Source organism: Melospiza melodia, chromosome 1 (assembly GCF_035770615.1).
Source record: "Melospiza melodia melodia isolate bMelMel2 chromosome 1, bMelMel2.pri, whole genome shotgun sequence".
In the NCBI taxonomy this organism is placed as follows: domain Eukaryota; kingdom Metazoa; phylum Chordata; class Aves; order Passeriformes; family Passerellidae; genus Melospiza; species Melospiza melodia.
Genome location: NC_086194.1, coordinates 24,591,883 through 24,606,415, shown reverse-complemented (window position 1 = coordinate 24,606,415; position 14,533 = coordinate 24,591,883). Strand labels below are relative to the sequence as shown.

At 40.0% G+C, this 14,533-nt stretch overlaps 1 protein-coding gene across 3 annotated transcripts in view; it reads left to right on the top strand.

Moving 5' to 3' along the window:
• Positions 1 to 14,533, top strand: part of CALCR (calcitonin receptor) — a 158,790-nt gene that overhangs the window by 102,892 nt on the left and 41,365 nt on the right. For all 3 annotated transcript variants that reach the window (XM_063151468.1, XM_063151477.1, XM_063151487.1), the window contains exons 5-6: positions 6,238 to 6,350; positions 10,435 to 10,526. In XM_063151468.1, the coding sequence (XP_063007538.1) occupies positions 6,238 to 6,350; positions 10,435 to 10,526 (205 nt within the window). The remainder of the gene's footprint in view (positions 1 to 6,237; positions 6,351 to 10,434; positions 10,527 to 14,533) is intronic.

Below are 14,533 nucleotides of genomic sequence, written 5' to 3'. Positions count from 1 at the left end.
CCACTTACTAATGCTCATTAACACCAAGGCCTGTGGCTTGTACACTGATTGCAAATCACTCATTAATGTACAAATGCTTGTCATGAAGTCTGGCCCACAGTGTGTCCATACTGCAGTTACTCTTTCTGGCAAGATTTAAAAGTTGAAATTAGGAATATTTTCAGTATTCCTGTTCTGTGTACAGTGTCATAGGAAGAAAAGCCTCCTCCAGTAATTAATTTTCTACTGTTCTCTCTGCAGTCCTCTTTAGGAACAATAACTGTGGTCTTCTGGATCGATATTTTCCTCTGGCACATTTCTCCTCTCCTGTCAGCCTCTTTGCCTGCATCCTGGTCAGTGAACCCTGTTTCCCAGTTCTGGCAGCAGCTCAGCATCTCCTGGTTGAGCCAGAGCTGCCTTCCTAGAATAGCTGTTGAGTAACCCAGCATGTGTTACAGATGTGGCATCAAACCAGTGGGTAGTCAGACTTGCTTGACAGGTGGTTGGTTGTCACACAGAGACTTAATAGAGTAGGAAGGAGACAAGAAATAAGGGGGGGTGTCTACAAGTCTGTCAGCTGCTAATGAAAGTGGCTGCCACTAACAGGTGGCCAAAAGCACAGACTGAATGTCCTGAGAAGTCTATCAGGTTTTGTATCACAAGTCATTATTTCCTTTGGTACATTATTCATGTAAAACAAAATACAGCCAGCTTTTTTGCTGAGAAACAGAAACTTCATCCTAAAAAATAGCAATTTTCCATGATGTAGTGGCTGTCAGATTTCCTCCCCATCAGGTCTCTGACATCCAAATACCTCAGTATATATTTTAGGCATGCAAGTAACCCCATGGATTTCTGAAACAAGTATTTCATGCTGTATTGTTTTGGGCTGCACCATGATCTGCAAAACCACTGTGTATCAGCCAATTGATGGCTATGTCACTTCACTAAGAGGCCATGTATAGCTTTGAGACCTGAAATAAAATAATGTCTTTGCTCTGTATTTTTTTGCTTTGATACTTACATCATTCGTAACTGGTAAAGTGAAACATTATTTTCAGCATGGTATTGAATCCTCCTCCCATCCATATCTGTGGGTGCCAAATACCAGCCCTCTGTATCTGGTCCCAACAACATTCAGCGCTGATGCCAAGAAGAAATTGATGGAATATATTTGAAAGTAAAAAATGTGAAATCGTATTCTGAAGAAAACAACACAGAAACAAAGTGAAGGAGAACATAGCCAGTGCTCTGTTCATTTTCTGTCTGACAACTTCACAGTTAGCTACCAAGTGTAGTCCCACCTATTTCACTGAACTCGGATCAGTTCTGACTAGACAGGAATATGTTCCGAAAGAAGCAATCTCTTTCTTGCAATGCACATCATGCACAATGTGATAATGCATAAAAACAAATCAATTTGTCTGGAAAACGTAACAAGACCTACTGCTTTAATGCCAGTGACAGCAGGAAATTCATTGTCTCATCCACTCTGGCTGTGAAACTCTGAGCAGGGCTATTTTATATGCTCCTATTCAGGTAACATGCAATTCTCTCAATTTGTATTATGTATTCATATTTTAGACAGGTTAATCTTTAGTATAATCCCTCTGAAATGGTTCCTGGTCACACTGAAATTGGTAGGAGTTTAGCTTTTGAGGAGTGCAGTATGTAATTCATGCTGGTAATATTCTTACTAATGGAAGAAAAGAAAAGTACACTGTGGATATATTGGCTCTCTAACAAGGCAGGTTTGCTGGGGGCAGCAGGAGGAGCTGAGCCTTGCCCTGTGCCACCTGTGGGGTGATGGGTTTGTGGCAGGGAGCCTTACATTGCCCACCTCACTGTCCCTGTACACTGCATTTAGTCAGGATTATTTTGGTGCAGTCATATAACAAGGGAGCCAAATGGGGAAGTTTTTTTGTGGCTGACACCCCTTTTCATGTCAGCTTCACTCTATTTACATTTTGGCAGAAAGCAGCGTTTAAGAGCAGTATCCACCCCACTTTGGAACCAAATGTGCATTTAGCAAAACTCCCCTCAGTTCTCTGCTTTGTTGGGTTTCTGTCCTTAGTTCCCTTTTGAAAGCAATTACTCATAACTCTTCATGTAGCTTCAGGAGAAGAGTTACTAGAAGTGCAATTTGGAAGCAAATCCATATGCATCCATAAGCAATTAGATCATTATTAATCAGATGATGATTAATGTGTTGTTGCCTCTTACAATTGAAGAACATGCCTTACCTTCCTGCTGTGGTGCTGGGAGATGACTTCTGCCACAAAATCTAAATTTTGGCTGCATTTAACAGCCAAACAGATAGTTCTGGATTTCTGCTGGTTCTATTTTCTTGCCTTGAAGGATATAATTTAGACAATCATAAAAAAGACAAACCTGAACTCTTTGCCCAGCTGCTTCTTTTCTTCTTACCCTTCTGTGTATTTATGTCCTGCTCCTAAGCAACTTTGACAGCTGCGTGTGAAAAATCAATTCCTATCCCCATACTGCCCAATGTCACTCTTATAGAGATTCTAGTTCTGCTGACTAAGACATTCTGAAGACAGTGATAATCCTTCATTTACTAGGACACTGGAATTGAAGTTTTCTAGGGTCTCCATTGAATTATATGAGATTTTTTTTTCATTTTTGAAAAATTTTCTTCCAGAATATTTTACTGAAGATGTGAGTAAATCAGATAGAAAACATCAACTATTACTTCATCTGCAAAATGAAACACTGCACAGGTCTATCCAAAAAAAAGCAAAGAATTCAGTGTCTGGTGTGTGCTGACCATCACTGCAACAGGGGAGAACTTCTTTCTTCTTCCCTCTTATAACTCACCAATAAACAAAAAACTGATGTTAGTTCTTTTAACATATGCTAGCTATAGCTCTGGTCTAATTGTGAAAAGCCTGATTGATAGAGCTATCATGTTGTTCCAGAGCTATTAAGTATTTGTTATATGTAGATGACTGAGGGTTTTTTAATGAGCGTATGATTCATAAAGCACTATTAGTGGCACAAACAATACCCATGGAAATAATTGCTACTGGTTTATCTTTCAAGACACTTCACTGCTCCCACAAAACTTCCTTTGTGGATGGGATTGCTCACATCCATTTTGCCCAGACAGTTCTTGAAGTGTCTGTCTCTCTCAGTTAACAGCAAAGATTCTGCACAGCTGCCAATGAATTATGTAGCTTTAAGGTTCTACAATCAGGTGAGATCAGTACAATGTGATGTCACTGTCCTTCCACTTCGAATAAATACAATGCCCAAGTGGTGTCCCATCCAAGCTGATAGGGTACAGAAAGAGCCGTGTTTACACAGTATTCTAATAATGTCAGAGCCCAAACTTCCATTTTGCCTTGCTAGTATTGTCTTGCCCATCCTTGCAGGTGTGTATTTTTTCAGACTTTACCATATCTTCTGTTAGCACAAAGAACCAACACATGACCAGGTTCATCCCCCACCTGCTACTGGGTCACTCTAGAAAAACTTGCAGTAGAACAGAGGTTGGATTGCAGCCCTGTTTCTGTAAAAAACAATAGATTTAGAAGAGATGTTTGACCTGTGTGAGTCGCTAGGATGGACAGTAAAAAGCACTTATTCCCACATCACAGCAAGAAATCCATGGGATAACATCACTTTCAGAGGAGGATCAGTTTTTAGTAGGATCAGTGTTTATCTGGCTTTAAGGAAAAGTATAAGGTGAAAGTTTGTCTCTAACTTACAGAGGCCACATTATACTCTGGCAGAGTGCCTGCCCAGGCACTGAAGTACAGAGATGATGGATGACATTTCCATACGTTCTCTGTAGAAGATTCACAAAAGCCGTGCACTTCGCAGGCATAATCAGTGCAACACTTGCACACCGTGTACCGTGGTAGTGTAACCATTAATCTTTCATCTGTGACTGAAAACTTTTTCCAGCTTTTGATAGCATCTGGCAGTGAGTAAAAGGAACGTTGCTACATGGGCAGTCTGAAATTATCTCCAAGCTTCATGTAAAACAAGATGTACTGCTCCTCTTGGTATTGTTGATGCATATATTGATATTTAAGAAGTCCCCCAAAACAATTATTTGAAATCCACAATAATATTTGAAATATCCTGTGTTCTGAAGGATTTTTAATTTTTTTTTCTGCAAGAGCACTATATAAAGTGTATTTGTAGTTAGAGTAAAATAACTCAGTCTATACTATCTTTACCTTGCCCATATGATCAGTTTCTTTCTTTAGGCTTTAGGAGTATGAATCTTACAAATTAATAGAACCATTAATCATCAGACAAAGAAAAATAAGTGGGAACAATAACCACAGAAAATGAAAATGTGTATGTTCAAAGGCCTATGGGCATTGTAAAAGTGTATTGACTGGAAATGTTGATAATCTAAGTAGAAAGCAAATCAAATTATAGAGCTAGAAAAGGCTAAGGAAATTCAAGATAGACTTTTCAGACTATTTTAAGGGTCAGAATTAAAAAACATGTTTTTCATAAATCTCTGTGTCACTATCTAAGAAAACATCAAATAATTGTTTATTATTTTATAAGTTTATGATCTTACCCTGTCTTCATTACTTGGGCAAACATTTCAGTGACTCCCATGTGGCTAATGCTCAAGGAAAGGCCAAAGGAACTGGCCCAAAACTTGACAGGTGATTAGGAGTGACCACCTGCACCTCAGCACCCAGGGTGTCCCCAGCAGGAGTGTGAGCTGACAGGGGGACACAGACACAGCACACGCCTGCAGCTCCAGGCACCCCACAGAGCTGTGCCCTGCTGAGGCCCCACTGTCCCCACCACCGCAGAAGGACACGCAGGGGAGCGCGGGCCTGGAGCACCATCTGTGGGATCTCAGCACCTCAGGATGGAGGTGCAGAGTGGCCAAGAACACCCTTGGGGGGCTCGGGAGTCCTGGAATGTTGCCAGAAGTGTCTGGTGGCAGGACTTTGATCCTACACAGGAGATGACACCTGTATGAGGACTGGGAGGATTTCACTGGGGTAAATGGTGAAGGGATAAGTTAATTAGAGTGTAGAACACAGGGTTTAGGATTTCTGTACATGGGGGTCTAAAGAAGTAAGATGGAGGAACTGGGGCGTGTCCTGTCCTTCTTCTTCTTCTTCTTGGCCTCCATCTTCTGTGGTGATGGTGGCACTTTGGGATTGGTCATTACTAGAAGTGCACCGGTTAATAAGGGTAGAAGGTATTGGGGAAAAATTGTAAATATTGTATACGTAACTTTGGGTATAAAGATAAGTGACCGCCCTGGGGGCTCTCAGTGTGCCCATGGCTGACTTGCTGTGCAGACCTCTGTCGGGCTGAAAGAAAATCTTTTAGATAAACAATTAATAAACACCGAGACCGAAACAAGATCAGAAGTCTCTCCTCGTCCTTTGAAGCGCCGGGCTGTCCAAGGCCACCCTGGGCCTTTCCAGGCCACCTAAACAGCCGAGAAACCGAGCAACCATCCATATGGCAGGGCTGCCAGGAAGGACACCAGAGCCACCTGTGGCGAAGGAACAGCACCAGAGACACCTGTGTAGACACCTGTAGCCAAAGACACGTCAGATTATTGAGACAGAGAGCTCTGCAGCCATCTTAAATTAAACCGGACATGTGGGATCAGTGCCAAAACGTTTGTGAGGCTGCTTGAATCTGTGCCTGCATGCTGTGCAGGCCCTGAGGAGAGCAAGCAATGCTCCTGCTCTGCATGTGGGGAGGCTGGGAGAGACTTTTCCACTCCTCTGGACAGAGAGAGCCCAGGGCTGAATCTGTTGGCATTTCCAGCATCGAGGCTCTAGTTTATACATTACTGGCTGCCCTTTATCTAAGCAGTATTTTTAACTCATTTTACCCTAATACTTGGAAGCCTGAGCACTTCCTTCAGGCATCAGCACCTGTGGTTATTTTCTCTTCCATAAACTGCTGTCAACAGTTTCTTTAAATGGATTATTATCAGCTAAATATTGTGTCTGAATGAAGGCTGACATATATACCCTAGTGGGTGCAGTCAAAAAGGAGACAGCCAAACAAGTTTACCACCAGCTGAGTCTCAAAAAAATAAACCCAACGAAACAACAAGATGTATTAATGATATTAATGATATGTATTAATGATATTAATTACACAAGCTGAAAATAATTTGGATTTTATTATGCAGACATTTTATTCCCAAACAAAGAAATCATTTTAGATGGGCTTTTAAATTCATAATATGCATACATTAAAATAACTGTTATTGCAATTTATCATCAGAGAGGGCCTCAAAATACTGTGATGAAACTGGAAATTGGTTCCGCCATCCTGAGAGCAACCGAACCTGGTCCAACTACACCCTGTGCAACTCTTTCACCTCTGAAAAACTGAAGGTATGCTGAACTTAAAGAGGCAGTGGTTGTTTGGCAATATTTTGGGCTGGGCTAGCAATAATACATGTGAGAGAGACCAGAATAGCCCTATCATAGCTTTATTTGTTGCTTAAGACTTAAATAACATTGCTGTTGTGACTTCAGCTTATCCAAATTCTTTAATGAGGGCTCAAACATCAATATTGGTTCACTATGGGGTGGATAATTTAGTGGTAATTCATATGACAAGTTCTGCAGTATTTTTTCAGATGCATTTGTAATTCCTGTGATTTTCCCTGACTGACCAACAGTTATAAAATAATCTTTTAGAGTCTCAATTTTGCTTTCTGTAACAACAATATTCCAAGATGTTGATGTCTTCTATGCAGGGCTAGTAATATTAATGTAAATCAAAATTATTTTTCTGAAGCAAAGAGTATTCTCCTGTACTCACTCTCTTTGAAAAAAATATTTATGAAGGTACCATTAATCCAGAAACTCTTACAAGCATGAACACATTTAACTTTGACTTTTACTGAAGTAATTGAGAGTATTTACAATAATGAATTAAGTGTTTAAGTATTAATGAATCAATATTTCCAAAATCAAGGTGCTAAACTGAAAGAGAAGAACTAAATATAAAAGCACCAAAAGAAATAAGGAGAGAGAAATCTGAGAAAAGCTTTAAAAAAATTAAGTTATGGAAGCTCATAAAAATAAATGTATTTCTCAAATGCAAGTGGAGGTCCAGGAAAATCTGATTACAAATTTGTGACAGAATAATTTGTGACTATTTGGAACAGTGGACGGAAAAGATTCAAGAAGGGATTTGATTTGGGGTTTGTGTTGGAGGACCTCTTCTTATACAGCCAAAAAGAAGTATGCAGGTAACTCAGCCCAAAAGGCCTTGGAAAAGTCTGTTGAGTAGGCAGGAGGTGAATTCTAAGAGTTTTTGCAGCATGACAAACCATCATGGTAAAATGAGGCTCATCTATGTGACAAGGCAAGAATAATAGTAACAATATGAGCTTACAGAGGCATTATGTGGAAGCACCATAAATATACAATTTTTCCAGATGTTGGCACATGTAAGGAGGCAAAATATGTGATTCTGTTACCTATTATCCATGCCTTCCAGAAGAAGAATTTTGAACATCATTCATGCAGAGAACAGATAGAATAGAAAGGAAAATTGTATGCACATCATGATTTTTCTGGAATGAAAAGTTGTGGAAAATGAAGAAAGAATCTATTCTTACAGAAATGCCAAGTTAGATTATGACCTTTAAACCAAGTCTTCAGTAAACAGAAATGAGCTTCATTTGTAGACTATTTCCACTTACCTACACATAATATACTCACTTTACAGAGTCAAAGGTATTACTCTTAGAGAATTCTCTTCCCCCAAGTGAAGAAATCTAGGGGAACAAGGAAAAACATTTAGGTTTTCTAAATCCAGGTTAAAAAATCTGAACAAACAAAAATTGTAATGAGTCAGGATGTTATATAAGTCTTATGTGTCAAGGAATGCAAAAATTAGTAAAAGCGCTCATTATTTGTTTGAAGTTAACTGAAAATATAAACATGCTATACTTTTGAGACAGATCATTGGAAAAAATTATAGCCAGCTCTTAAAAATGTCATGATATATGTATGCTTTGTTAGCTGACATTTCAGTCCATTTTGATGTGCCATCATGTTTATATTTTAAGGCTTTTTTAAGCATTTGGCATAGTAAATTTGCAGGATGCCATAAAGAAGCTGAGTCCCAGATATACAGTTACTTTAGCACCTGAGAACAGAAATTTCAATAGATTGAATAACCAAGAATCCTCCAGGGTGCCCATAAACTTGCATGTAACTATCAGGAGATCTTTCCTACTTCTAGATATTTCAGGCTATAGGATGTATAAAAGATAGGTAGAAAAAAAATATTTTTGAACAGGTCACCTGTAAATTAAGTTCAGGTTTTAAGAATATATCAATTTAATGTCATTAAAAAACACAGCAATCATGTAGTATGAAGAGGAACAAATGTCACATGTACGCAGGTATACCTCCTCCACTACTCTGCATTGGGGAAAGTTGTCTCATCTTCTCCACGCTCAGGCCTGTCCTCTCGGGGATTGCTGGTGCTCTCAGAACAGGTTATCAAGCATTTGTGCTCACTAACAATGCAGTGGTTAGTCTTTGTGAAGGAGAACTAGGAGACCTAGATATTTTCAGTAAATATGAACAGTTTTCCACAACTTGGTGAATTGTGTTTACACTCAGATCATGTCTCTTCTGTGTGGTCAAATCAGTGTAAATGTGACTCTGGTTTAAATCTGAATCAGGCCACCACCACCTAGGTAAATGAATGCAGAAACTTATTTGAAAGTTGTAAAATGTCTCGAGACCAAATTGCATAAGGTATACATTTTTACTAAGAGGACTGGCTTTGCTTTCTAAATTGTTTTCATATTTGTTCTCAAGGGAAAGTTTAAAATTACTTGGAAACACCAAAAAGATGTGAGTGTCAAAACTTCAGGCTACAAAAAGCAATTCATCTAATCACTGCGAAGAGGAAAATTGCTCATGCATAGCAAAAGAAAAATTATTAAATAAAGCTGAAAAGAGAATAAACCCAGCAGAGGAACTAAGACTTCCAGTCTTTTTTCCCGGAAGGGCTGCTGCCATGTCCTTGCTTTCAGAAAGGAGGCAGTGGTGAAGGATTTTGCCTTCTTCACTCACTCCTCTGACAGATGGCTGATGCTTAAGATCTTGGCTGAGACCAAAGTGTGACATTTAAATACCTCAACATTTGGATGCCCAGGTGCTGTCCTGCAACTTTATTTTACAACTGGCATAAAAAATATGGATCAGCCTCTCTTAGAAGTCCCTTAGTGAAAGCTCAGTTATCTGTCCATGGGTACTGGAGTCACAGCACTGTCAGAGCACTGAGTTGCCCAGCACCAAGGTTTCACACTAATGTGAGCCAGAATTTGTCTCAGAATGTGCTGTTGTTTTGTGGTGTGCATTGAGGATAATGGTCACCTCAGCTGCTGCTTTCATGACTCTGAAGGCCTTGGTCATGAGCCCCCTCTGACTTCTCCTCTCCAAAAAGGAGAATCCCAGCCTTTGTACCCACAGAAATTCAACCCTAGATATTTTAGTTGCCTTTTTTCACCTTTCCTTGCTCTTCTATGTTTGTGGGGTGTGGAGACTAGAAGCACACACCAATTTAAGGTTAGTGTTGTAAATTTCAAACTTATATTATTGTTCTACCCTCAGCGTCTTTTTGTCATAATCATTACTTTGCTGGCTTTTTGGCTATCATTACAGAGTAAGCCAATGATTCAGAGAATTGGCCTGGATGATTCCAAGATCTCCTTTCTGAGTTTGGTTTCCAGTCCTAAGTTAAGCATTGTGTAGACAGAATTTAGACCACTTTTCCTAGGTCTATCAGCTGTATTAAAGCTGTATTGAAGCTCATATGACATCTTCTTGTCCCCTCAGTTAAATGAGGCCCTTTGTGAGTGCCTCACTATTATCTGGAAGTATCACCTGGAAATTTAGAAGTTTTTTTAATCAGCTCATTGACGAATACATTAAACAAAAACTCAGCCCTAATACAAGTCCTGAGGGTAGTTAAATACTGACTCATCTCCTAAAGTGACCATTAAGGTTTTGATTGCTGTTGTTTAAGCTGTTTTGACCCCATTAAAGTTTTCTACCAATCCAGCAGCAATGTCTTTTATTGAATTTTTTTTTTTTTTTTGCATATGTGTGAAAACTTGTCATGGGCACATTAAAAATATAAATGTATTACATCTGCTGCACTATCCTAGAGCTTGGGAAAGTTATTGACACAGGGTGAGCAGGGATCTCACCAGTTACTTCAATATATCAGGAATAGATCTACATATGTAAGAAACATTTATCTTTAGATCACGAGCCATGCTATTTAATAGATTGCTGATATTAAATATATATAGAAAAAGAATGTTTGAAAGAAAAAAAATACAAAATGGGAGGTTGATTTTGTAGGTTCTTCCTTAATGAGAAAACAAATGAAGTGCCTGCAAATTGTTCATGTGTGCCTTTTCTTTTTGTTAAATTGCAGATGGCGTTCATACTTTATTATATGGCGATCGTTGGCCATGCTTTGTCTATAACATCCCTGTTGATTTCCTTGGCAATTTTCTTCTATTTCAAGTAAGTGCTTCTTACAGACAGTCTCTCTTCTTTCCCTGAGGCATCTTCACCAAAGGAAATCTTGGAAGTTTTCATGGCAGTGAGAAGCAGCTCTTCTGAGTGTCTTTTTATACAATCCTGATAAAGATGTCTGAGCACAGGCTCCTCTCACCAATGGGACCTCTCCCAGTGGAGTGTAGCCAAGACCATGTTGTTGTGTTTGTCAGGACTGGTGTGAAAAGTGCAGCCCGTGGGGAAATGGTGCAACTGGGGATGCAGTAAGGCCTCTCATTTACCTATTTACTTATGTTCCTTAAGAGCATGTCCAGAGCTTGCCAAGTGCTGTGACTGGGGCAGGGGGCAGTGAGTGGGAGCTCTAAACTCCTGAAGAACGGGACTACCTGCATCTGAGGCTGAAGGACTGAGCTATTGAGCTGAGTAGGTGCTCACAGGACTCAACCCTAAGAGCGAATCTGGCACTAGTGTGCAGACTGTTATCCTCATTGAAAGAAAAACAGAATTTTAAAGGAGACTGATATTCACCTAAAGCACTACAGCTACTGTATGGCAGTTTAACTAGAGCATGTCAGTCTTGTTCTTTTGTTAACCTGTCTACTGTCAATTAGATGCCTCTGCCTCAACCACCAAACAGGAAGAGTAGCAAAAGATCAAGTCCACAACATCACCACCACCAAGAATGAGACTAGGAAACACAGGAAAATTAAATGATTGGACTTTTCATAGATGATAAGATTCTGTAAGATTGCAAGCACCAAATAGGTGGATCCAAATACAGGCTGTGAATTCTGGTTATTTCCAAATCCAAAGAGGCAATTTGATGAGTGTCTATGAAAAAGCATCTTAATCAGCTACAGAGATAGCTAGAAACTCTGCTAAATGAACTGATGAATTCCTCTCCCATCGAAGCTGATAAATAGCACAAAACCATAGTCACAGTAATGCTTTGAGAAAACTGGAAAGAGCAACAGTTTTATCTGATTTGGAATCCCATATCCTGGTTTGAGTTCTTTGGGACAGTAAAGACAGGATCTGGTCGAATTAGGTATGCTAAATGGACCAGCAAGGTGACTCCTTGCAGCAAGCAAGGCAGGGTCAGCCTGTCTGACTCACTCTGAGCTCTGAGTCATGAGCAACGCATAATCTTGACTAGTCCCAGGCTGCACTGAAAGACTGGTCTTTGCAGCAGCCTTCCAGACAGTAAAACACCTCCTCCTCTCTTCCCTCCTCCACCTCTCCTTCCCCTGCCATGACTAAGCCATGACACAAAGGTTACGGGGAGAAGAGAGAAAGGAATTAAACCAAAGTGCTTCATAATGGGAAGTCAAAGAGAAAACCAAACTACAGCCATAGGAAAGTGAGAATGAAGGTATGTGGGAGCAGAGCTCATGTAACCTTCAGCTGTTTTCTATCATCTGGCTATGACAGCAATAGATTATTTGACCTTCAGCTGAAGGGAAGCTGTCAATCAGATAGTCCATCAGATAGCAAGTGATGATTTCAGGACTGCATAATAGCCTTTGACTTTAGAGGCAGTTTGCAGGGATTGCACTTTCCCACATAAAAGTTTTCGCTGGCAGAGATTTATTTTCAGTTCACTTTTGGGTATCAAGATTCATAATGATCTGGCATCACAGATGTTGAAGTACTTTCAGAAGGGAATAATGGATCAGCAGTGATGAGCATCACTAAGCAATGCCAACTCATAACAGGAGAAAGTATAAATAGAGTGTCTAACAGCTTCACATATTCTCACCTTATTGTAAGATTGCCATAATTGCAGAGTGACACCCCAGTATCTTATTTAATAAAACACAAAATAAAGAGATACTCCTACCTCCAAATCACTTCCAATTGAATTTTTAAAACAAAGACATTTGTATAAAGACAGATGGGGAGTAAAAAAAATCTATATTTGCCAGAATAATAGGTGGTGTGTTATGAATGCACCTGCAGTCCAATTGCTGCCAAGGCTTTCAAAAGGAGTTGAAGGGTAATGGATGGAAGAACATTTTGTGAAATTTTTGGGGAGTTTTCCTCAGGGGCAAGGGAGGACATGGTAGAAATAATTTGATACAAATGGTACAAATGGTACATGGTACAAATGAAAATAATTTGATACCTAAACCTTTGGGGAGGAGAGGAAAATAAGTGTCTAGGCATGAAAATCAATATTCTCGGCATTTGTACATGAGAAAAATGACAGATTCACAGAGCAGTTCTATGAGGAAAACATTCTAATTGCAATAAGGAAATAGAGATAGCAAGAGTAAAGTAAGGGTGACTGTGAGTAGGTAAGAGAATCTGTCTGAAAAAGGAAATGTGGGAGACAGAATCAATGTGAAACACAGGGGAGACAAGAAAACATAGGAGACTGACACTCTAAAGGGACAATGGATAGAGGCTGGGAGACACAAAAAGCTCACAAGTTTTAGACACAGATAACTGGCTTAGTTATGCCTTCTTGCATACTGATTTATCAGAATCACTCAGAATCACAGAATAAGTTGGGTTGGAAGGGACCCTCAGAGATCATTAATTCTAACTCCTGGCCCTGCATAGCACCATCCCCAAGAGTCACACCATGTACCCTAGAGTGAAGCACAGAAGGGAGAATACAGAAAGATAGTGGGGACAATGCCAAGGAGTCTCCAAAAACATCACAAAGGAATGATTAATAACACAAAAAGGGCCAGGAAGAAAGCTAAAACAGGTCAGAGAAGGAGAAGATTGCTAAGAATTATCAAAACCAGCAGAAAGGATGAATCAAGGGTTTGCTTCCACTTTCTCCTCTTGGGGTGGACCAAGTCAGGCAAGTGTTGATGCCATTGTGATGGCAAACACTGAAGGTCAAATTAGAAAGTGAGGGTATGGAAATAAACACTAATGCTGCAGGTGGATCTTTAACATGAGAGCCGTAATCAAAGAAAAAGGGGAATACTGAGGAAAAAGGAGGAGAAAACAAAACTAAGAGAGGAAGGCAGGCAGGGAAAGGAGGCTGGGCAGTGCACAAAGGCAACAAGTACTGAAGGACAGCCCAATTTAGTAGATGAATAAAACTGCCAAAAGTCAAGTAGAGCAGTGAGGAAGGACAGGAATGGGAGTTAAGGACAGGAATGGAAGTTAAGACACACCTACCTGGCTGAGATTATGACAAATGACTCCCTGTGCCAGAAACCACACAGAAAGACACCTCAAGAGACAAGGGTCTGCATTTCTGTGGCCAGGAGCTGAAGAGATTGTTCCCAGTAATAAGGAAATTTTTGTTTCTTGAGAACAGAACTGATGTCACACCATTCCTGTTCCCAGGGCTGCCAAAGAAAGGCAGTGATGAGCATGTCATAGTGCCCCCAAAAAAGTGGGGTTGAGTGGCATAGTCAAACTATTGTGATGGAGTAGGGGGAGAAAGGAAGACTCAGGACTGAATAAATATCACCAGAGCTTAGAAGCAGAAAAGGAATATCAAGACTAGATTTGTGAGATTTGTGATGGAGACAGATACAGGTGGAGTAAGCACAAGAACATAGTGCAGCAAAAATAGCTCCAAAGAATGGTCTGTTTTTTCCAATATCATGTCCTACAGTGAATCAAACTGAAAGTTCATGAACCCAGCCCTGTATCTGGTGCTCTGTGTTTGCCAATAGCTGATGCTAAAGGAGGGCTATAAAATCAGGGCCAAGGGTACAGAGATACTCCACTTCTCAGCCACCAGGATCTGCATCTCATAGACATCCTGAACCAAAGATGGTGACTTGATAAATAAGGAGATCTAAAGAAATGATAAGCATTGCTGGATACTGATAACCATAACCAGAAAGATGAGCTCAAGCTAAAGGTAGAACTCCATGCAATGACTTGGAAAGTAGGTGTAAAGAAAACAGAGAATAAATGGCTCAAGACCAAGGGGCTAAAGAAGGAAAAAAAAAAAACAAGCAAGCAAGCAAAATAAGTAGAAAAGAGTTCAACTGGCTAGATTGGCTCTCTCTTCAAAAAGAGAGTGCACTCTGCAT